The 23,464-nt window shown below is 40.2% G+C and overlaps 2 protein-coding genes across 3 annotated transcripts in view; both read left to right on the plus strand.

Annotated features, from left to right (window-relative positions):
• Window positions 1-2,274, plus strand: part of LOC115226668 (zinc finger protein OZF-like) — a 2,594-nt gene extending 320 nt beyond the window's left edge. Inside the window, exons 1-2 of the mRNA XM_036515423.1 lie at window positions 1-1,760; window positions 1,877-2,274. The exon at window positions 1-1,760 is cut by the window's left edge and continues 320 nt beyond it. Of these exons, the coding sequence (XP_036371316.1) occupies window positions 313-1,668 (1,356 nt within the window). The 5' untranslated portion in view covers window positions 1-312 and the 3' untranslated portion in view covers window positions 1,669-1,760; window positions 1,877-2,274. The remainder of the gene's footprint in view (window positions 1,761-1,876) is intronic.
• Window positions 2,275-14,938: 12,664 nt separating this feature from the next.
• Window positions 14,939-20,645, plus strand: LOC115226439 (oocyte zinc finger protein XlCOF6.1-like). 2 transcript variants are annotated; one of them, XM_036515427.1, is made up of 3 exons: window positions 14,939-16,204; window positions 16,289-16,656; window positions 20,485-20,645. In XM_036515427.1, the coding sequence occupies exons 1-2, from the start codon at window positions 15,353-15,355 to the stop codon at window positions 16,649-16,651; spliced, it is 1,215 nt and encodes a 404-aa protein (XP_036371320.1). In that variant the 5' UTR covers window positions 14,939-15,352; the 3' UTR covers window positions 16,652-16,656; window positions 20,485-20,645. The 2 variants fall into 2 exon arrangements, with proteins under 2 accessions (XP_036371320.1, XP_029653295.1); XM_029797435.2 differs by having other exon boundaries at window positions 14,941-16,656; window positions 20,485-20,640.
• Window positions 20,646-23,464: the final 2,819 nt, after the last annotated feature.

A 23,464-nucleotide genomic window follows, 5' to 3' on the forward strand; every position in this document is an offset into this window, starting at 1 on the left:
TTGTATATGTTTTTGTTTTTATAACTATCCGCATTGAACAATCTTACTTTATTAAGACCACACATGCACATCATCATCTTTTTGGCACTTATGTACACAAAGCCGCACAGGCCTTCACCGACATCGCCCGTATATCATCTATTTACATTTCTTGACGTAGAGATATAAATATTTTTGTCTGTCTCCATGTGTGTGTAACTTAGAGAGAATCCAGCCAGCGCCAAACATTCTATGGGTAAGTAGAAAATACATCTACATTGCGTATCTCATGATATCGTAGACAAAAAAAACTGAACCTTGGTCATTATTAACATGGAAAACGTTAATCACCTGGATACGTCTACCTCGGCAGTTTTTAACAATATTGATACAGTTACACAGACATACAACGACGAGAAACTTTTATGGAGTGAAACACTAACCACTCAAGGTTCATTGTATGGAAATATTCCTGAATATAGCTGTGATACTTGTGGGAAAACTTTCCTTTTAGAAAACGATTTGTCCACGCACAAGGAAATACACAATAGGGAAAAACCCTTTCACTGTGAAGTGTGTGGGCAATCTTTTGTAACTAACAGTTATTTAACAAGCCACATTAGGACTCATACGGGTGAAAAACCCTTCCATTGTGAAATCTGTGGTAAATCATTCTCGCATAATTCCACTCTTGTAGTTCATATACGAATGCACACGGGAGAGAGACCCTATCATTGTGACATATGCGGAAAGGCGTTCGCTGATAATTCTAATCTCGTCGGTCATCGGAGAATCCACACGGGAGAAAAACGATTCGATTGTGATATCTGTGGCAAGTCCTTTATCTTTAAAAGCGATTTTAACAGACACAAACGAATCCACACGGGGGAGAAACCCTTTTCTTGTGAATTATGCGGGGACTCGTTCTCCGATAACTCCAGTCTTGTACGCCACCGAAGAATCCATACGGGAGAAAAACGGTTCCACTGCGAAATATGCGCGAAGTCTTTTGCCTTTAATAGCGATTTGAACAGACATAAAAGGGTTCACAACGGAGAAAGGCCCTACCATTGCGAAGTATGCGCAAAATCGTTCTCTGATAATTCCAGCCTCTTGGTTCACCGAAGGATTCATACGGGAGAAAAGCGATTTGATTGCGAAATATGTAGCAAATCTTTTATTACCAGCAGCGATTTAACCAGGCATAAACGAATTCATACTGGGGAAAAACCTTATCATTGTGATGTGTGCGGTAAGTCTTTCATCACGAATGGTCACTTGAAAAGACACAAAATTATGCATACAGGAGTGAAAAACTATCATTGTGAAATCTGTGGCAAATCATGCACTCGGAATTCTCATCTTGTTAGCCACATACGTAGTCACACCGGAGAGAAACCGTTCCATTGCGAAGTGTGTGGCAAGTCCTTCACGCAGAATTCTAAACTTAACCTCCACAAACGTATTCATACAGGTGAAAAACTCTTCCACTGTGAGGTGTGCGGAAAGTCGTTCGTCTTCAACAGTGATTTCAATCGACACAAAAGGACGCACGCAGTGGGGAAATCCCACCATGGCGAAACGTTTGGGAAATCCTTCACTCAGTCTTCTTGTCTTGTTACCCACAGTTGTATCCACACTGGAGAAAAACCATATCTTTGTGAAATATGCGGGAATCTTGCGTCATAAATTCTCATTTTGTAGTTCACAAACGTAGTCGCACTAAAGAGAAAACAGTATCAGAGTGAAGTATGTTGTAAATAATTTAAAAAGATAAACGTAACACACAAGAGGAAAGCCTTTTATCTGTGGAGAAACCCTTGCAAATCTAAACGTAGAGTCCAGTAGCCTGTACACATTGAAGGACAATTAAAATAGTGAAATATGTTGGAAATAATTTAAAAAGATAAACGTAACACACAAGAGGAAAGCCTTTATCTGTGGAGAAACCCTTGCAAATCTAAACGTAGAGTCCAGTAGCCTGTACACATTGAAGGACAATTAAAATAGTGAAATATGTTGGAAATAATTTTTATTGTATGTCCATGGTGTAGTCTACCAGTGTCTTCTCATTTGAGAGAAACCTTTTCACGAAAATATTTGTGGATTGTATACAAACTATTGATAATGGAATTTACATGAGACAAAATCTATATCACTGTGAAATATGTGAGGAATTATCCAGTGTGAAGTAAGCCTTGTAATCTACAACTGAATATAAACTGAAAAAAGGAAAAAAAAAATTGGCATTGTGGAATATGTTGGAAACTATTCCGGAAGTTTCAGAGTTGTGATCCACAAATATACCTTAGAGTAGTGGTTTTTCAACCAGGGTTCCGCCAGTACAGTCCAGGGTTTCCGCAAGAAGTTACAAAACTGCTAAAATCGACAGTAATTTTTAATTCTCCTGTGCAGATATGTGTGCATAAGACTATTAAATTATTGCACAGGGGTTCCTTGAGCCAGTGGAATGTTTCCAGCAAAAAGATTGAAAAGCACTGGTCTAACTCAGTGGTTTTCAACCAGGGTTCCGCCAGTACAGTCCAGGGGTTCCGCAAGAAGTTACAAAACTGCTAAAATCAGCAGTAATTTTTAATTCTCCTGTGCAGATATGTGTGCATAAGACTATTGAATTATTGCACAGGGGTTCCCCGAGCCAGTGGAATGTTTCCTTGGGGTTCCGCTCCAGCAAAAAGTTTGAAAAGCACTGCCTTAGAGAAAGATCTATTCACTGATTTTTTTTTTTTATCATTAAAGTTTATTAGAGTGACAGTCTCATTTATGATGATTATAAAGATGCAGGAGCAAAACCATAGAGGTGTGAGCATCTTCTTGCAGCAAATTGGAATGTCTTGAAAATAAATCAAGAACACCCCTTTTAGAAGACAAAAAAACTTTTTATACAGTACTTTGTTATGACTATAGTCTTTATTGAGTGTGAAAACATCTCTTACCGTTGATACTTCTGAATTTTCTGTAGCAAGAATATCTCAAGATGGAAGACCAAAACAGGTATTAGTCATACATTTGGTAGTGCTGAGACAAATGGGAGCAGTATTGAACATGAGTTCTATGTGGTGGCGTGGTGTGTTGGAAGAGAGAGATATTTTATATTAAGGAAAGTCTTTTACTACAGAGATTGATCATCAGGTGTCAGAATACATTTTTACAAAGAATATTGATGTTTCCAGGCAAGCTTCCTGGTAGAATGCTATATATTTCTTTACTACCCACAAGGGGCTAAACACAGAGGGGACAAACGAGGGCAGACAAACGGATTAAGTCGATTACATCGACCCCAGTGTGTAACTGGTACTTACTTAATTCACCCCGAAAGGATGAAAGGCAAAGTCGACCTCGGTGGAATTTGAACTCAGAACATAGCGGCAGACGAAATACCTATTTCTTTACTGCCCACAAGGGGCTAAACACAGAGGGGACAGACAAGGATTAAGTCGATTACATCGACCCCGGTGTGTAACTGGTACTTACTTAATTCACCCCGAAAGGATGAATGGCAAAGTCGACCTCGGCGGAATTTGTACTCAGAACGTAGCGGCAGACGAAATACCTTATTTCTTTACTGCCCACAAGGGGCTAAACACAGAGGGGACAAACGGATTAAGTCGATTACATCGACCCCAGTGTGTAACTGGTACTTACTTAATTGACCTGGAAAGGATGAAAGGCAAAGTCGACCTCGGCGGAATTTGAACTCAGAACATAGCGACAGACGAAATACCTATTTCTTTACTACCTACAAGGGGCTAAACACAGAGGGGACAAACAAGGACAGGCAAACGGATTACGTCGATTACATCAACTCCAGTGCGTAACTGGTACTTACTTAACTGACCCCGAAAGGATGAAAGGCAAAGTCGACCTTGGCGGAATTTGAACTCAGAACATAGCGGCAGACGAAATACCGCTAAGCGTTTCGCCCGGTGTGCTAACGTTTCTGCCAGCTCGCCGCCTTGTAGAATGCTATATGGGCTGTCATTATCACAATACGATTTCAAAATCATTAACATATGCCTCATTAAACCATCAGTCATGTTGATGCTCTTACGAGACTAAAGTGTGACTCGGATCAGTTTGATACAATGTTCTTTACAAATGTTTTGATAATGATGAAGTAATTTCTGCTGAGTACTTCAAAAAATCATTTTAATACATGTGGCCTTCTACATGGGATGGAGCCAGCCTACGTATGCATGCCTTCCCTTCTTGGGATACAAAACTCTACTTGTGAAGACCTGTTGAGGCAAGTGAGGATCAGAATCGAAATCAATCAATGGAAATTGCAGATGTGTTACCAGTGCCGGTGGCATGTAAGAGAACTTTCTGTTTCGCGACCGTTGCCAGCACCGCCCCGACTGGCCTCGTGCCGATGGCACGTAAAAAGCACCATCCGTTCATGTCCGTTGCCAGCCTCGCCTGGCCCTCGTGCCGGTGGCACATAAAAAGTACCATCCGTTCGTGGCCATTTGCCAGCTCTGTCTGGTGCCTGTGCGTGTGGCACGTAAAAAGCACCCACTACACTCACGGAGTGGTTGGCGTTAGGAAGGGCATCCAGCCGTAGAAACACTGCCAGATCTGACTAGGCCTGATGAAGCCTTCTGGCTTCACAGACCCCAGTAGAACCGTCCAACCCATGCTAGCATGGAAAGCGGACGCTAAACGATGATGATGATGATGATGTAACTTCTGGATGACGTTGATGAACTCTGATATTCGATTATAACAGATATCTCAAGATTTGAACTTACTGTTGCAGACTTAATCAATCATCATCATCATCGTTGTTTAACGTCCGCTTTCCATGCTAGCATGGGTTGGACGGTTCAACTGGGGTCTGGGAAGCCATGGAGGCTGCACCAGGCTCCAGTCTGATCTGGTAGTGTTTCTACAGCTGGATGCCCTTCCTAACGCCAACCACTCCGTGAGTGTAGTGGGTGCTTTATACGTGCCACCAGCACAGGTGCCAGATGAGGCTGGCAAACGGCCATGATCGGATGGTGCTTTTTACGTGCCACCGGCACAGGGGCCAGGCGAGGCTGGCAAACGGCCACGATCGGATGGTGCTTTTTATGTGCCAGACGAGGCTGGCAAATGGCCATGATCGGATGGTGCTTTTTACGTGCCACCAGCACGGAGGCCAGTCAGGGCGGCGCTGGCTATGGCCACATTCGGATGGTTCTCTTACGTGCCACCAGCACTGGTATCACAGCTACAAATTCCATTGACATTGATCAATTACGATTTTGATTTTTGATTTTCACTTGCCTTGACAGGTCTTCACAAGTGGGGTTTTGTGTCCCAAGAAGGAAGGAATGCATAAGTGGGATGGCTACATCCCAGGTAGGGGCCACGGGATTATGGCCTCACAATCAATGATTGTGGAAAAGACTGACTACTAAGAAATGAACAAAAGACAATACTTTAACCCTTTAGTGTTTAAACCAGCCATATCCGGCCGAAATATTCTACTGGCTTTTTTGTTCAAACTAGTCAGATATGGTCATTCATAGCTACCTTATTGTGTCATTTTAAAAATAAAGAATCACATCATTGAAATCTCAAAGCCATGAAATGATGCAAGATTAATTTTACATGGTGTGAATACATAAGCTTTACATTTGACACAATAATCTGAATGCTAAAGGGTTAATTATTCAATAATTTTAGACATTTTTCTACACAAGATATCTCTCACTGATATGGTTTTGAAAAGCATCTGTGTAATGGTGTTGTTGCTGAAAAACCAAATGGATGGTTGTACAGACATTTATCTAAGTTGGACCCCTTCATTTCATCATGACTTCCACTTATTGTTTTTTTATCACATTCAATTACATTGCCATAACTGATATCATTATCATTATTATTATTATTATATTAATATTATCATGATAACTATTCATTATCAACATGGGAGTTGAAAAATTGATTACAAAAATAATAGCATTTATATTTATTAGTCAACACTATAAGAATGAAAGTAATGAATATATTAATGAATGGAAGTATTGAAAATTTATGCTTCAGATTGACCAAAAGAACAACTCACCGAGAAACTCACACAAAATTTTATTTTTACTGAAATTTGAGACAAACTATTCACGTTTATATGTTAAAGTAAAATCTTATAAGTCTTGAATAAAAATCTTATATATATATATTTACAGGATGGTGTTTTCTTTAGTAAAATTGCTTCAACACATAACTTACACCTAAAGACAGTAGCTGCCACATCTTCATTCAACTAAAACAGAACATTTCAGTAGCTAAGTTTTACTGACAATGGTTATATTGTTTCTTTGATTGAGTAGAATTCTGCTGGCAGGTGGACATCATTTAACGTCTATTCGCCATGCTGTGGAGGTGCAATGGCCCAGTGGTTAGGGCAGCGGACTCGCGGTCATAGGATCGTGGTTTCGATTCCCAAACCGGGCGTTGTGAGTGTTTATTGAGCGAAAACACCTAAAAGCTCCACGAGGCTCCGACAGGGGATGGTGGTGATCCCTGCTGTACTCTTTCACCACAACTTTCTCTCACTCTTACTTCCTGTTTCTGTTGTACCTGTATTTCAATGGGCCGGCCTTGTCACTCTCTGTGTCACGCTGAATATCCCCGAGAACTACGTTAAGGGTACACGTGTCTGTGGAGTGCTCAGCCACTTACACGTTAATTTCATGAGCAGGCTGTTCCGTTGATCGGATCAACTGGAACCCTCGTCGTCGTAACCGACAGAGTGCTTCCATCCATTCGCCATGCTAGCCAGGCTCCATGTCGGTTTTTGCATGGTTTCTATGGCTAGATGTCTTTCTACTGAAGTCAACAAAAGTGGCATCTTGTACTTCTGGCACTTAACCCTTTCGTTACCGTATTTATTTTGAGATGCTCTGTTGTTCTTTCAATTTCTTTAAATATAACAATGAATTTGGTAAAATAATTTAGTTATCATTAAGCTAGTGTTAGGAACATAAATTGTGACTAAGGTTTGGTGACAGATTTTAATTCAGAACTTATGAAAACAAGACATTTGTACTACAGAGCCAGAGGTGGTTTCAACCAGGTTGGTATCAAAAGGGTTAAGAATTGTTTCTCTATTATATATTTTAACCCTCTTGTTACCATATTTCTGTTGAGATGCTCTGTGTTTCTTTCAATTAATTTTAAATATAACAAAGAATTTAGTAAAATAACTTCGTTATCATTCAGCTAGTGTCAGGAACATAAATTGTGACTAAGGTTTGGGGGAAGATTTTAATTCAAAACTTATGAAAACAAGACATTTGTACTACAGAGCCAGGGCCGGTTTCAGGCAGGTTGGTATCGAAAGGGTTAATTATAATGTACCAAAAGGTGAAACTTTGCTGTTTCATTTTTCCAAATCTTCCCATACTGAATCCTGTAAATCCTCACAATTTGTTGAGTGCAACATTATGATGTAGGAGCTGCAGAACTGCAAAGAGAATTTGGCAATCAAGAAGTTATGACTAATAATAGGATTTCTCTTTCATTGTTGGTGTAATGTTATAGTTCTGAACCATGGACTGCAACCGTGTCGGGGCACCATCTTCATAAATTTTTAGTTGAATGACTCAACCCCAGTACATTTGAGAAAGTTTTGGATAAAATCCCCACATAGGCACAGGAGTGGCTGTGTGGTGAGTAGCTTGTTTACCAACCACATGGCTCCGGGTTCAGTCCCACTGCGTGGCACCTTGGGCAAGTGTCTTCTACTATAGCCTCGGGCCGACCAAAGCCTTGTGAGTGGATTTGGTAGACGGAAACTGAAAGAAGTCCGTCGTATATATGTATATATATATATATATATATATATATATATATATATGTAGTGGAGGCGCCATAGCCCAGTGGTTAGGGCAGCGGACTCGTGGTCATAGGATCGTGGTTTCGATTCCCAGATCGGGCGTTGTGAGTGTTTATTGAGCGAAAACACCTAAAACATCCACGAGGCTCCGGCAGGGGATGGTGGTGATCCCTGCTGTACTCTTTCACCACAACTTTCTCTCACTCTTACTTCCTGTTTCTGTTGTGCCTGTATTTCAAGGGGCCGGCCTTGTCACTCTCTGTGTCACGCTGAATATCCCCGAGAACTACGTTAAGGGTACACGTGTCTGTGGAGTGCTCAGCCACTTACACGTTAATTTCCCGAGCAGGCTGTTCCGTTGATTCGGATCAACCGGAACTCTCATTGTCGTAACCGACGGAGTGCTTCCATTCCATTCCATATATATATGTGTTTGTGTGTCTGTGTTTGTCCTCCTAGCATTGCTTGACAACCGATGTTGGTGTGTTTATGTCCCCGTTACTTAGCGGTTCGGCAAAAGAGACCGATAGAATAAGTACTGGGCTTACAAAAGAATAAGTCCCGGGGTCGAGTTGTTCAATTAAAGGCGGTGCTCCAGTATGGACGCAGTCAAAATGACTGAAACAAGTAAAAGAGTAAAGAGTATAACTTTTACATTTGGGGTGGGGATTGGAAATTTATTTATTCTACAAATAAAAAAAGGTTTTTCAAAATGAAAATAGTTTATCATTTTTTGCTCTGCTTTGTTCCAAAGTATGCTGTTTGTTCCTTCTCGAGCCATGCCTGGCTCATAGGGGCCGGTTTCCTTGGCGTATAGATTCCCCACCTGGACAGAACACCAGTTCATCGCAGGTGAGCTGCAAGATGCAGGAGGAAAGAGTGAGAGAAAGTTGTGGTGAAAGAGTCAGCAGAAGTTCGCCATTGCCTTCTGCCGGAGCCGCGTGGAGCTTAGGTGTTTTCACTCATAAACACACACATCGTCCGGTCTGAGATTCGAACCTGCGATCCCTCGCAGGTGAGCTGCAAGATGCAGGAGGAAAGAGTGAGAGAAAGTTGTGGCGAAAGAGTCAGCAGAAGTTCGCCATTGCCTTCTGCCGGAGCGGCGTGGAGCTTAGGTGTTTCGCTCATAAACACACACATCGCCTGGTCTGAGATTCGAACCCACGATCCCTCGACCGCAAGTCCGCTGCTCTAACCACTAGGCCATGTGCCTCCACGACAATGATGGATTATATTGTTTTGTTCCTTCTCGAGCCATGCTTGGCTCATAAGGGCCAGTTTCCCGGTTTCTTGGCGTACAGGTTCCCCACCTGGACGGGACACCAGTTCGTCGCAGGTGAGCTGCAAGATGCAGGAGGAAAGAGAGAGAGAAAGTTGTGGCAAAAGTCAGCAGAAGTTCGCCATTACCTTCTGCCAGAGCCGCGTAGAGCTTAGGTGCTTCGCTCATAAACACACACATCGCCTGGTCTGAGATTCGAACCCAAAATCCCTCGACCATGAGTCCTGAACAATTACAAGAAAATGAGGTACTAACTTGTGAAATACAAGGGGCCCGACAATACCCTCTGTGAATTTTTGATTGTTTTTAATCTAGTTTTTTTTTTTTTTTACAAAATGTATTATATTTGTTCATGTTATTGTGATGGCGAACCTTCGGTATATGTACCGGATACATTTAAAAAAAGTGGGGTTTTTTTTTATATATGGGGGGTTAGGGTTAGGGATGTGAGAAAAGGGTTTCTATTATCTTCAGAAATGTAAACAAAGTCACGTGTGTACTTATACCGAAGCATCGCCTTTTGGGACCCTTGTAGGGGTGGGAGAAAAGGGTTTCTGTTGTCTTCAGAAATGTAAACAAAGCCACTTACAGTACCTATGCCGAAGGATCGCCTTTTGGGACCCTTGTAGGGGTGGGAGAAAAGGGTTCCTGTTGTCTTCAGAAATGTAAACAAAGCTACGTGTGTACCTATACCGAAGCAACGCCTTTTGGGACCCTTGTAGGGGTGGGAGAAAAGGGTTTCTGTTGTCTTCAGAAATGCAAATAAAGCCACTTACAGTGTACCTATACCGAAGGATCGCCTTTTGGGACTCTTGTAGTGGTGGGAGAAAATGGTTTCTGTTGTCTTCAGAAATGTAAACAAAGCCACCTACGGTACCTATACCGAACCCTTGTAGGAGTGGGAGAAAAGGGTTTCTGTTGTCTTCAGAAATGCAAACAAAGCCACTTACAGTGTACCTATACCGAAGGATCGCCTTTTGGGACCCTTGTAGTGGTGGGAGAAAATGGTTTCTGTTGTCTTCAGAAATGTAAACAAAGCCACCTACGGTACCTATACCGAACCCTTGTAGGAGTGGGAGAAAAGGGTTTCTGTTGTCTTCAGAAATGTAAACAAAGTCACGTGAGTACCTATACCGAAGGATCGCCACACTTGCGTAGAAGATCTGAGAAAACTCTAGCGCTTGGAAAGCAGTTAAAAATATTCACGCATCCTCGATATAGTAATTAAGTTACAGATGAGATGATTACATCAAAAAATTTTGTCTTCTCCCGTATACTCGATACGCATGCGCAATGGTTATACTTTGCGCCAAGTTGCGATGCTTGGTTCATCCTTCTCATCTTCTTCACTCATTTTAACAACTTTTGTAGAATATTTCTCAGCTACTGTACAATTACAACAATATCACTTATCAGACATTTGCGTAAGTATTATGCCTGTTAATATTTGTTGGCACTGCTGACTTTTCAACCACCTTCAAAGACAAGAGAAATTTTGGTAATTTCCTATTTGACATTCCTAAAATCATAGAGATCCAAAAAGTTAATTCAATAAAAAATTTCGGGGCAATCTTTCGTCTCTAGTAGACCTTTCCGTCGATTTCCGTAAAAAAATTTTTTTTTTACATAATAATAATAATAAACATTGTGTACGGTGCTCAGGTGCACTACAACTCATCGAAAGTGTATATATAATCAGGTGTAGTTTCGGCGGATTTCGGAAAGCATGAGGGCCTTAAAGGATGCAGTGTCATGGCAGTCAACAACTGACGCAGGCAGTTTGTTCCATGCTTCAGCAACTCTGAGCGTGAAGAAATGTTTCCGAAAGTCATGGGAGCTGTGTTGTTTTCTGACTTTGTGGGCATGTCCACGTGTGTTAGACACATGGAGAACTTTTGCGGGAACTTTTGAAGTAATGAGAGCGAAAGAGACTAAGAGAAAGCGATTGTATGACGAGGGAAGTTCTTTTGAAGTTACCGTGCATAGGGTACATTGATGTACATGTGTGTGTAAAAATTTTTTTTACGGAAATCGACGGAAAGGTCTACTAGAGACGAAAGATCGCCTTTTTCGGCATTCTTTCGATATAACTCGACGAAATCAAAACACTTCACTTTGGGTATTTCCGTGGAAGTAAATGACAGATCCTTCGAGGATCTTTTCCTTTTGATGGCCAGATTTCAACACAATTTCTAGTTATATCTATATTTCACAACCCACAGAAATACCTGAAGTGATACCTGTTTTGATTTTGTCGAGTTATATCGAAAGAATGCCAAAATTTCATACTTATAAATGATATACAGTGCGAACAGCGAGCAAAAATGTTAGACTTATTTTGACTGGAGTGTCGCTTTCGGCACGTGTGAGAATTCGTCAAGAATTCATGGCAAGCAGACCAAACAATACAAGTCTCTGAATCTGACAAATATCGAACCAGTGTCGTCATTGTATGCCTTTCATTGATTATCTGCTGATCTGTAAATATTTCGTTGGGATTCACAATAAATCAAGGAACAACAGTGAGTCCGCAAGATATGCTAATCGAGTTGAAATGAAATTGAAACTAAAATTCGATTTTACGAATACATAGGCGCAGGAGTGGCTGTGTGGTAAGTAGCTTGCTTACAAACCACATGGTTCCGGGTTCAGTCCCACTGCGTGGCATCTTGGGCAAGTGTCTTCTGCTATAGCCCCGGGCCGACCAAAGCCTTGTGAGTGGATTTGGTAGATGGAAACTGAAAGAAGCCTGTCGTATATATGTATATATGTGTGTTTGTGTGTCTGTGTTTGTCCCCAAGCATTGCTTGACAACCGATGCTAGTGTGTTTACGTCCCCGTCACCAAGCGGTTCGGCAAAAGAGACCGATAGAATAAGTACTGGGCTTACAAAGAATAAGTCCTGGGGTCGATTTGCTCGACTAAAGGCGGTGCTCCAGCATGGCCGCAGTCAAATGACTGAAACAAGTAAAAGAGACCGATAGAATAAGTACTGGGCTTACAAAGAATAAGTCCTGGGGTCGATTTGCTCGACTAAAGGCGGTGCTCCAGCATGGCCGCAGTCAAATGACTGAAACAAGTAAAAGAGAGAGAGAAAGAGTAAGAGAATGTCAAATATGAAATTACCAATTTTTTTTTTTTTTTGCTAGGCAGACATCGTTGTTAGTTTTTGTATTTTCGAACGAAAAGTTCCTTATTTTCTATCACATTGTTTAAGATTAGTTAATTTAACATATTTATACAATGACCCGACAAAGGAGCAGGAGTGGCTGTGTGGTAAGTAGCTTGCTAACCAACCACATGGTTCCGGGTTCAGTCCCACTGCGTGGCATCTTGGGCAAGTGTCTTCTGCTTTAGCCCCGAGCCGACCGATGCCTTGTGAGTGGATTTGGTAGATGGAAACTCAAAGAAGCCTGTCGTATATGTATATATATATATATATATATATATATATATATATATATATATATATATATGTATGTGTGTGTGTATATGTTTGTGTGTCTGTGTTTGTCCCCCTAGCATTGCTTGACAACCGATGCTGGTGTGTTTACGTCCCCGTCACTTAGCGGTTCGGCAAAAGACACCGATAGAATAAGTACTGGGCTTACAAAGAATAAGTCCTGGAGTCGATTTGCTCGACTAAAGGCGGTGCTCCAGCATGGCCGCAGTCAAATGACTGAAACAAGTAAAAGAGTAAATCAACTAGCAAATTCTCGATTATTCTCTCATTTATGTTTAATAGTATGGAAATCTACGCGATTATTTTGTGAGGGATTGTCGTGGATGGAATGAAAGTTACTGCGAGGATAAGGTACACTCTGTTCTCTCTTGTCGTACATCATCAACTTGAAGGGCGAAAAACTTGTCCAAAATCCTCTATTATGTAGCCCCGTTCAGTAATCATCTCCCACCACATTAATTGGCCAGGATAATTAGTAGCAGCTTCACTAGTAATGTTGTGCGTATTCAAGTGCTTCTTAAACCTCCCAGACGTGGAGGCGCAATGGCCCAGTGGTTAGGGCAGCGGACTCGCGGTCATAGGATCGCGTTGTGAGTGTTTATTGAGCGAAAACACCTAAAGCTCCACGAGGTTCTGGCAGTGGGTGGTGGTGATCCCTGCTGTACTCTTTCACCACAACTTTCTCTCACTCTTACTTCCTGTTTCTGTTGTACCTGTATTTCAAAGGGCCGGCCTTGTCACTCTCTGTGTCACGCTGAATATCCCCGAGAACTACGTTAAGGGTACACGTGCCTGTGGAGTGCTCAGCCACTTACACGTTAATTTCACGAGCAGGCTGTTCCGTTGATTCGGATCAACCGGAACCCTCATCGTCGTAACTATAGAAGTACCTTTTTAGCTGAAGTACTCTGTTCCAACGTACTATATGTAACAGTAACGTGATTGTTTTCATCTTATATCACATATGTGTACGGTTTTCATATTGTGCAAAATGTATCTACATTCGGTTCTGCGAACATAGATTGTTTTACATGTAATTATCGGATGTCGTTGTCACTTCCTGCTAACGTAACGTGAATATTAACCATAATGCTAACCCTGAAATGTGTAGGGTATCGATTATTATTTTACTGTGTAAGGGATTTTTGATTTGCTGCGAATTGGATTCAATCGGAGGCAATCGTTGATAGAAACGAAACTACGAATAATGGGGAATAACTTTGCTTTCCTGATTTACTGAAGTGAATAAATAAATTCTTTTATTCTTTTACTTGTTCCAGTCATTTGATTGTGGCCATGCTGGAGCATCGCTTTTAGTTGAGCAAATCGACCCCAGGACTTATTCTTTGTAAGCCCAGTACTTATTCTATCAGTCTCTTTTTGCCGAACTGCTTGGTTACGGGAACGTAAACACACCAGCATCGGTTGTCAAGCGATGCTGGGGGACAAACACACACACACACACACACATATGCATACATACGATGAGCTTCTTTCAGTTTCCGTCTACCAAATCCACTCACAAGGCTTTGGTCGGCCCGAGGCTATAGTAGAAGACACTCGCCCAAGATGCCACGCAGTGGGACTGAACCCAGAACCATGTGATTGGTAAACAAGCTACTTACCACTAGATTATCATTATAGATAAGATTATTAAAACATTGTTTTCATTTTTCAACATCATTCTTTTATCTTTTACTTGTTTCAGTCATTAGACTGCGGCCATCCTGGGGCACTGCCTTGAAGATTTTGGTTGAATGAATCGACCCCAGTACTTATTTTTTAAGCCTGGTACTTTTGCTGAACTGCTAAGTTACAGGAACATAACTTGAAAGTGTAGCAAGTAGCCGTTTTTAAATAAGGGCACCAATTTGTGGTAGCTGGCAATATGACGTAATGCCGTATTGCCGAAGAAATATTATTGTCGTTTTTCCATTGGTTAGTATAACTGCTCATATAGGAATTCTAAGAAGTAGTTAAAGAATATTTGTATGTAATTTCGATTCTTTAAAGTCAAGTTGAGCAGTTATAAAAACCCTGGATTTTGGGAAAAACTTCAGATTTTGTTGGATGTAACTAAACTCCACGACACTCACTCCTTTGAGACATTGGTGATTTTTCATGCCATGTCTAAGGAAAATCCAACAAAGGGAATAGCAGTCATTTCCTTTGATTTCTTGATGGAAGCAAATAGAAAATAAAATTTACTGATTAAAGACAAAATAAAAAAATTTAAGGAGAGTTTACGAAAAAAAACAAAAAACGAAGACAGGTGGTGTACAAAACAAACAGATATATTAGTATAACGCTCAGGAATAGAAAAAGTCTTTTACGTTTCGAGCCTATGCTCTTCTACAGAAAGGGACACAGAAAAAACAAGGAGAGAAAAAAAAGCTTTGTCACACAGTGTAATTAGTTCGGCCAGTTTAGTTATATCATGTTAATTAATAAATCTTATGTTAAGGTGAACATTAATGTTTGTAGAAAACATACAGAGACCTACATGCTTCAGGGTCAGTGCTTAACTTCATGCTTAAATATTTCATTTCATTCATTGGTTGTTCCCTATTTTACAGGAAATGGGTTTTAATCACCAACAAATGAATGAATACTTTTACTGATCCTTCTTGATTTTTCTTTTGGACCCAGATCAAATATTCAACTGGTAAGTAGAAAATTGCATAGTTTCCACGCACGTCATCAGACCTCCATGGTATCTAAGTCAAGAAGATGAACCATAATAGATTATAACGACCATTTGTCAGCTTCTAAGAATTCACCGAGAATTAATATGGAGATCGTTAAATTCTTGGACTCTGTTAACACAACTGTTTTTAACGATATAGATACTTTTACGCAGTCAGACAGGGACGAGGAACTTGTTGACAAAAATGTTCCTGAATATTTCTGTGAGATTTGTAAGAAAATATTCTCTTCAGAACATGAGGTTTTCACACATAAAGAAATAATACACAACAAGGAAAAAACTTTTTGCTGTCAAATATGCGGAAAGTATTTTCTCAAGAACAGTGATTTAACAAAACACAAACGGACACACACGGGAGAGAAACCTTTCCACTGTGGAATTTGCGGAAAATCGTTCGCGGATAATTCTACTCTTGTAGTTCACATACGTAGTCATACTGGAGAGAAGCCGTATCATTGTGGAATTTGCGGAAAATATTTTCTGAAGAACGGGGATTTAACAAAACACAGAAGAATCCACACGGGAGAAAAACCTTTCCACTGTGGAGTTTGTGGAAAATCTTTCGCCCAAAATTCCACGCTTGTACTACACACTCGGAGTCATACTGGAGAAAAGCCTTTTCATTGTGAAATCTGTGGAAAATCTTTTATCTCCAATAGCGATTTAACACGACACTGTAGGGTCCACACTGGCGAAAAACCCTACAACTGTGGGATGTGTGGAAAATCATTCGTTAATAACTCCCTTCTTGTTGCTCACAGAAAAATACATACCGGGGAAAAGCTGTTTGATTGTGAAATATGTGGCAAAACTTTTATCACTAACAGTCTGTTGAAAACACATAAAAAGATACATTCTGGGGAAAAGCCTTTCCACTGTGGAATTTGCGGAAAATCATTTGTCCATAACACTGATGTGAACAGACATGTAAAAGTACATACAGGAGAAAAACCTTTCCACTGTGGAATTTGTGGGAAGTCTTTCACTCAGAATTCTAGTCTTTTAGTTCACAAACGTAGTCACACTGGAGAAAAGCCATTTCGTTGCGAAATATGTGAGAGATATTTTGTCACTAAAAGCGATTTGACCAAACATAAACGAATCCATACTGGAGAAAAGCCGTATCACTGCGACGTGTGTGGAAAATCTTTTGTTTATAATTCTCTTCTTGCAGTTCACAAAAGATCTCACTCTGGAGAGAAACCGTATTGTTGTCAAATCTGTGGAAAATCTTTCGTCCAGAACACTGATCTAAGCAGACACAAACGAACCCACACCGGGGAAAAACCGTTCTACTGTGAAATTTGTGGGAAATCATTCTTGGATAAATCTAATCTCGTTGTTCATGAACGTACTCACATGAAACAAAAACTATATCATTAAATATCTTTTTTCTGTTTTTAGACATTAGACTGTGGCCAATTAAAAAATATTTTTGTTGTTTCAAAAGAATACCCTCCATCAGGCATTTGCCATATTCTGAACGCCTTACATTGAAACTCCGACGTCTGGCAGCTGACTTGGCAGACACCCATAAAATTATTAACCATCTTACAAACAATAACTCTGAGCACCTTTTCAAACTCCACCCATCTAACACCCGTGGACATATTTACAAAGTCAGAAAACAGCACAGCTCCCATGACTTCAGGAAACATTTTTTCACGCTGAGAGTTGCTGAAGCATGGAACAAACTGCCGGCATCAGTTGTTAGTTGTCGGAGCACTGCATCCTTCAAAACTTCCATGCCTTCTGAGATTTGCCAACATTACACCTGATTTTCTCCCCTCCATACACACACAAGCATGTATCTGACTCATACACTGTTCACTTCCCAGACATTTGTACATTACTGCATATGCAGACACCCATGAAATTATTAACCATCTTATTAACAATAACTCTGAGCACCTTTTCAAACTCCACCTGTCTAACACCCGTGGACATATTTACAAAGTCAGAAAACAGCACAGCTCCCATGACTTTCGGAAACATTTTTTCACGCTGAGAGTTGCTGAAGCATGGAACAAACTGCCAGCATCAGTTGTTAGTTGTCGGAGCACTGCATCCTTCAAAACTTCCATGCTTCCTGAGATTCGCCAACACTACACCTGATTTTCTCCCCTCCATTCACACGCAAGCAGGTATCTGACTCATACATTGTTCACTTTCCAGACATTTGTACATTACTGCATATGCAGACACCCATGAAATTATTAACCATCTTATTAACAATAACTCTGAGCACCTTTTCAAACTCCACCTGTCTAACACCCGTGGACATATTTACAAAGTCAGAAAACAGCACAGCTCCCATGACTTTCGGAAACATTTTTTCACGCTGAGAGTTGCTGAAGCATGGAACAAACTGCCAGCATCAGTTGTTAGTTGTCGGAGCATTGCATCCTTCAAAACTTCCATACTTTCTGAGATTCGCCAACACTACACCTGATTCTCTCCCCTCCATACACACACAAGCATGTATCTGACTCATACACTGTTCGCTTCCCAGACATTTGTACATTACTGCATATACTCTATACGCACTTCCTGACAAGTTGTGGTGCACCTGAGCACTGTATACAATAATTTCATTATTATTATTATAATTAAAAATTCACATTTTTTGTCAAATTATTTTGTTATATTTGTCTATCTATCCAACTGTAAACATTTTAAATATTTTACTAGCTTTTTGTTATAACATGGCAAAAGGGTACATTTTTTGCCAAAAATTGCTAAATTTGTTCCCAGTCTTCTTTATCCGCAACCAGAATAATAAACTTTCTCTTTCTCTGATAATTCTAATCTTGTTGTTCATGAATGTACTCACACGAAACAAAAGCTATATCATTAAATATCTTTTTTCTGTTTTAGACATTAGACCGTGGCCAATTAAAAAATATTTTTGTTGTTTTTGTAAAATCTCAGAAAATAATTAAAAATTCACATTTTTTGTCAAATTATTTTGTTATATTTGTCTATCTATCCAACTGTAAACATTTTTAATATTTCACTAAACTTTTGTTATAACTTGGCAAAAGGGTACATATTTTGCCAAAAATTGCTAAATTTGTTCCCACAGTCTTCTTTATCCACAACCAGAATAATAAACTTTCTCTTTCTCTGATAATTCTAATCTTGTTGTTCATGAATGTACTCACACGAAACAAAAGCTATATCATTAAATATATTTTTTTTCTGTTTTAGACATTAGACCGTGGCCAATTAAAAAATATTTTTGTTGTTTTTGTAAAATCTCAGAAAATAATTAAAAATTCACATTTTTTGTCAAATTCCCTCTCTCTCTCTTTCGGAGAGGCACAAGCACCTACACACACATATACATACACGGCAGTAACTCCCGCCTACCGAATTCAATCACAAAGCTCTGGTCGGCTCGGGGTTATAGGAGAAGACACCTGCCCAAAGTGCCACGCAGTGGGACTGAACCCGAAACCATGTAGCTAGGAAGCAAGCTCCCTAACCACACAGCCGTGCCCATATTTGTCTATTTATCCAACTGTAAACATTTTAAATATTTCACTGACTTTTTGTTATAACTTGGCAAAAGGGTACAAATTTTACCAAAAATAGCCAAATTTGTTCCCACGGTCTTCTTTATCCACAACCAAAATCATAAACTTTCTCTTGAAAATACTTCAAACTGGTCAAAGTTGAAGAACTCTTGGTTGAATGAATCAACCCCCAATACCTTTTCTTTTTTTAAAGCCTGGTATTTATTCTATTGGCCCCTTTTTGCCAAACCACTAACTTATGGGGACATAAACACACCAATACTGGTTGTCAAGTGGTAGTGGAAGACAAACACAGATAAATGGCAGTGCCCCAGCATGGCCACAGCTTGTGAGCTGAAACTAAATAAAATAAAATAAAATAAAAATACACACACATGCACATAACCAAGAAAAAAGGGGACATAAACACACCAATACTGGTTGTCAAGTGGTAGGGGAAGACAAACACAGGTAAATGGCGGTGCCCCAGCATGGCCACAGCTCGTGAGCTGAAACTAGATAAAATAAAATAAACTAAAAATACACACACATGCACATAACCAAGTAAAAAGCAACAAGAATGGATCGGTAGATTAGTACAATTGTTTCATACTATAAACATTTTATTTAAAGCTGCAAATATTACAGCAAATATAATGTCAAGTATTTGTCAGCTAAATCACATCATCACCATCATCATCATCATTTAGCGTCCGTTTTCCATGCTAGCATGGGTTGGACAGTTCAACTGGGGTCTGTGAAGCCAGAGGGCTTCATCAGGCCCAGTCTGATCTGGCAGTGTTTCTATGGCTGGATGCCCTTTCTAACGCCAACCACTCCGTAAGTGTAGTGGGTGCTTTTTACGTGCCACCCGCACAGGTGCCAGATGGAGCTGGCAAACGGCCACGAATGGATGGTGCTTTTATGTGCCACTGGCACGGGGGCCAGGCGAGGCTGGCAACGGACACGAACGGATGGTGCTTTTTACGTGCTACCGGCACGAGGCCAGTTGGGGCGGCGCTGGCAACGGTCACGAACGGATGGTTCTCTTACATGCCACCGGCACTGGTAACTCAGCTGCAATTTCCATTGATCGATTTCGATTCTGATCCTCACTTGCCTCAACAGGTCTTCACAAGTAGAGTTTTGTGTCCCAAGAAGGGAAGGTATGCATATGAAGTTATAGGAGTGAGTTCCATGAATCTGAAGTAAGATTCCAAGCAGACTATATATGTTTTCCAACAATACAAAGTTTTAAAATTGATTGTTAACATCCCAGAGAAGATAAATCTACTCATAAAGATGTGGATATAAGTTCCAAGAGGCATGAGGAAAGATGCTGGTCATACCACGGTTAAGTTCTCATCTAACTGTTGCAGACAAAATTCTATAGTAGTAGCAAGAAAGACAGCAGGGGGTAGGTTTAGCTAAAGCAAAAAACATCAGGAGAAAAGAAATAGGGATGCAAAAGGGGATAAAGATACCACAGACAAAGGTTAGTCTATATCTGTGGTGACAGAAAATCTAGGTCAGTGTAGAAGGAATCTTAAATTCATAAAAGAACTGTAAGTTTGACCACTTCTAGCACATGCACATATACACTATGTTCCTTTTTATTATTCAGGTCAATCATTCCTCAATAAAATCAAAACCACTTGTTCGATTTTCTTAAAATTTTTACGGGATATGTAGGATTATGTATCCCGTGTCTTGTGTAATTTTTGTCTAAATTGGTTTACATTTAAAGCAGAAATGAAGAAAAACACGTTTATAGGGTGTTTCTATTTATTATGCAAGTTAACAAGATACTGCTTTCCCCCCATGTGATAAGTGATTTTGAAATGTTTTTTCTTAATTTCAGATACGGGAAATATAGAAATGGGTTGAAGTAAAGATATAATATCAAGGGAGGGATCTTTTCCTTTTGATGGACGGAATTTTCTAGTTAACTAAACAATTTGAAATTTCGTATACTGGTAGAATGTGTCAAAAGAAAACATTATTGTAAACAAAATTGAAAACAAAATTGTAATTTGTAAGTTTAACGTAGTTTAATTCTTCGAATTTTAACCAATGAAATGCCAGCATTTGAGCTCAAATCATTTGCTGCGTCTAAAAACTCAGACAATATCCTCTTGCAACGTAAACAGCACACACACACGTGTTATTCATTCTTCTCTCTTCTGTCTGTTTGATAAACAAAGGCGGAAGGAGGAGGCAAATTTCAAATTGTTTAGTTAACTAGAAAATTCCGTCCATCAAAAGGAAAAGATCCCAAGGGGATGAGAAGAAAGAAATAGTGAAACTACTGGGAGAAGGGGATATAACAATTGTAATTTCTAAAAAGCTAAATAGAGATCGAAGCCATCTTATTATGGCTAACCACATTGGGGACGAGGGACAACAATCCCGAAACTAGTTCGAACGTATCACTCAGGCTTGCGAGGAAGGGATGGCCTCCCTTTGCAAATACTCCAAGGACACAGATATTGTGTCTAAAGCCAGCTAGAGACGAAGATCTCTTGGGGCTATAAAGCTACAGTAACAACCCCCTCCCCAATGTGGTTAGACATGATAAGATGGCTTCTATACTTTACATTATCGAGCGATTACTGTTTCAATCTCATTCTGACATTTAATTATGCCCAAATAGAGATCACAGAACAATAAAGAAAAAAAAAACGGGTACAAAACATTGAGAGAGGAAAAATAAGGAATAAAATGGGCTTCAAGAACATCACAAATAGAGATAAAACTCAAAAAGAATTATGTGCAAGAAAAGCGGGCTAACGTTTCTGCCAGCTCTCTACCACCTTCAGTTATTATATTCTCTCTTTTACTTGTTTCAGTCATTTTGACTACGGCCATGTTGGAGCACCGCCTTTAGTCGAGCAAATCGAACCCTGGGACTTATTCTTTTGCAAGCCCAGTACTTATTCTATCGGTCTCTTTTTGCTGAACCGCTAAGTGACGGGGACATAAACACACCAGCATCGGTTGTCAAGCAATGCTAGGGGGACAAACACAAACATACATGCACATATATATATGGCGCAGGAGTGGCTGTGTGGTAAGTAGCTTGCTAACCAACCACATGGTTCCGGGTTCAGTCCCACTGCGTGGCACCTTGGGCAAGTGTCCTCTACTATAGCCCCGGGCCGACCAATGCCTTGTGAGTGGATTTGGTAGATGGAAACTGAAAGAAGCCCGTTGTATATACTCTTTACTCTTTTACTTGTTTCAGTCATTTGACTACGGCCATGCTGGAGCACCGCCTTTAGTCGAGCAACTCGACCCCGGGACTTATTCTTTTGCAAGCCCAGTACTTATTCTATCGGCCTCTTTTTGCCGAACCGCTAAGTGACGGGGACATAAACACACCAGCATCGGTTGTCAAGCAATGCTACGGGGACAAACACAGACGCACACATATACATATATATACAACGGGCTTCTTTCAGTTTCCATCAACCAAATCCACTCACAAGGCTTTGGTCGACCCGAGGCTATAGTAGAGGACACTTGCCCAAGGTGCCACGCAGTGGGACTGAACCCGGAACCATGTGGTTGGTAAGCAAGCTACTTACAACACAGCCACACCTGCGCCTATATAACTCTTTCTCATCCACTCATTTATGTTTTATGTCCCCACTTTGTATTGTATTGTCTGTCCTTATGCTGTCCCTGCTGTGTAGGGCCCTGGTGGCCAATAAAGAAATACAGAAATACAGTCAGCAAGATTTGGGGCCAGTCCTACAGAGATGACAAAATACATCATCATAACACATTTGAAAGTTGTTATCACACTGTTATGGTTTTGTGCTTGTAGAGATTCACTCATGGCTATATAAGACTAGCAGTATCGCCCGGCGTTGCTCAGGTTTGTAAGGGAAATAACTATAAAGCATTTTTAGAGAGTTATAGCCAAAAAATAGCAAAATAATGATGGTAAATTTTTTTTGAGAGTTAAAAAAGGTCGAGTTGCGTCCCCTAGACAGTCTGTGGTTCGTGTTTCTGATTCTCGACCCCATGTCGAATTTATCGATTTTTTTCAGAACTGGGGGAACTTTTTAAAATTTTCGCTGCGCTAGTTTTGAATTATGACATTGGGCTATGTGTGTGTGTCAAGTTTCATCATAATCGGTTGAAAGATGTGGTCAGGGTGAGGGCACAACCTAACAGACACACAGACACACACACAGACAAACTGCCGTTTATATAGAGAGAGACGATGGTTCCACAGAATACTATTTGACATTCTATAGTTATTCAACCATATGAATACGTACATGTGTAGTTAAGGTACTTTTCTGGGAGAAGGACTTCCCACATGTATCGCAGCAATATGGTTTTTCTCCTGTATGAACTCGTTTGTGAGTGGTTAAGTTGCTTGACCGAGAGAAGCTTTTACCACAGATATCACAGTGATATGGTTTGTTTCCTGCATGAATATATTTGTGAGTCGTTAAGTGGCTTCCGATAGAGAATGATTTACCACAGATATCACAATGATATTGTTTCTCTTCAGTATGAATGCGTTTGTGAGTAGTTAAATGATAAATTTTGGGAAAAGATTTATCACAGATATCACAGTGATATGGTTTGTCTCCAGTATGAATATATTTGTGTGTAGTTAAGCTACCTATCTGTGAAAATGATTTACCACAGATATCACAGC

This window comes from Octopus sinensis, linkage group LG30 (genome assembly GCF_006345805.1).
Source record: "Octopus sinensis linkage group LG30, ASM634580v1, whole genome shotgun sequence".
Taxonomy (NCBI): Eukaryota; Metazoa; Mollusca; class Cephalopoda; order Octopoda; family Octopodidae; genus Octopus; species Octopus sinensis.

Excerpts from the sequence above, each read along its gene's own strand:
- LOC115226439 (XM_029797435.2), top strand. The coding sequence starts at position 15,353 with ATGGAGATCGTTAAATTCTTGGACTCTGTTAACACAACTGTTTTTAAC.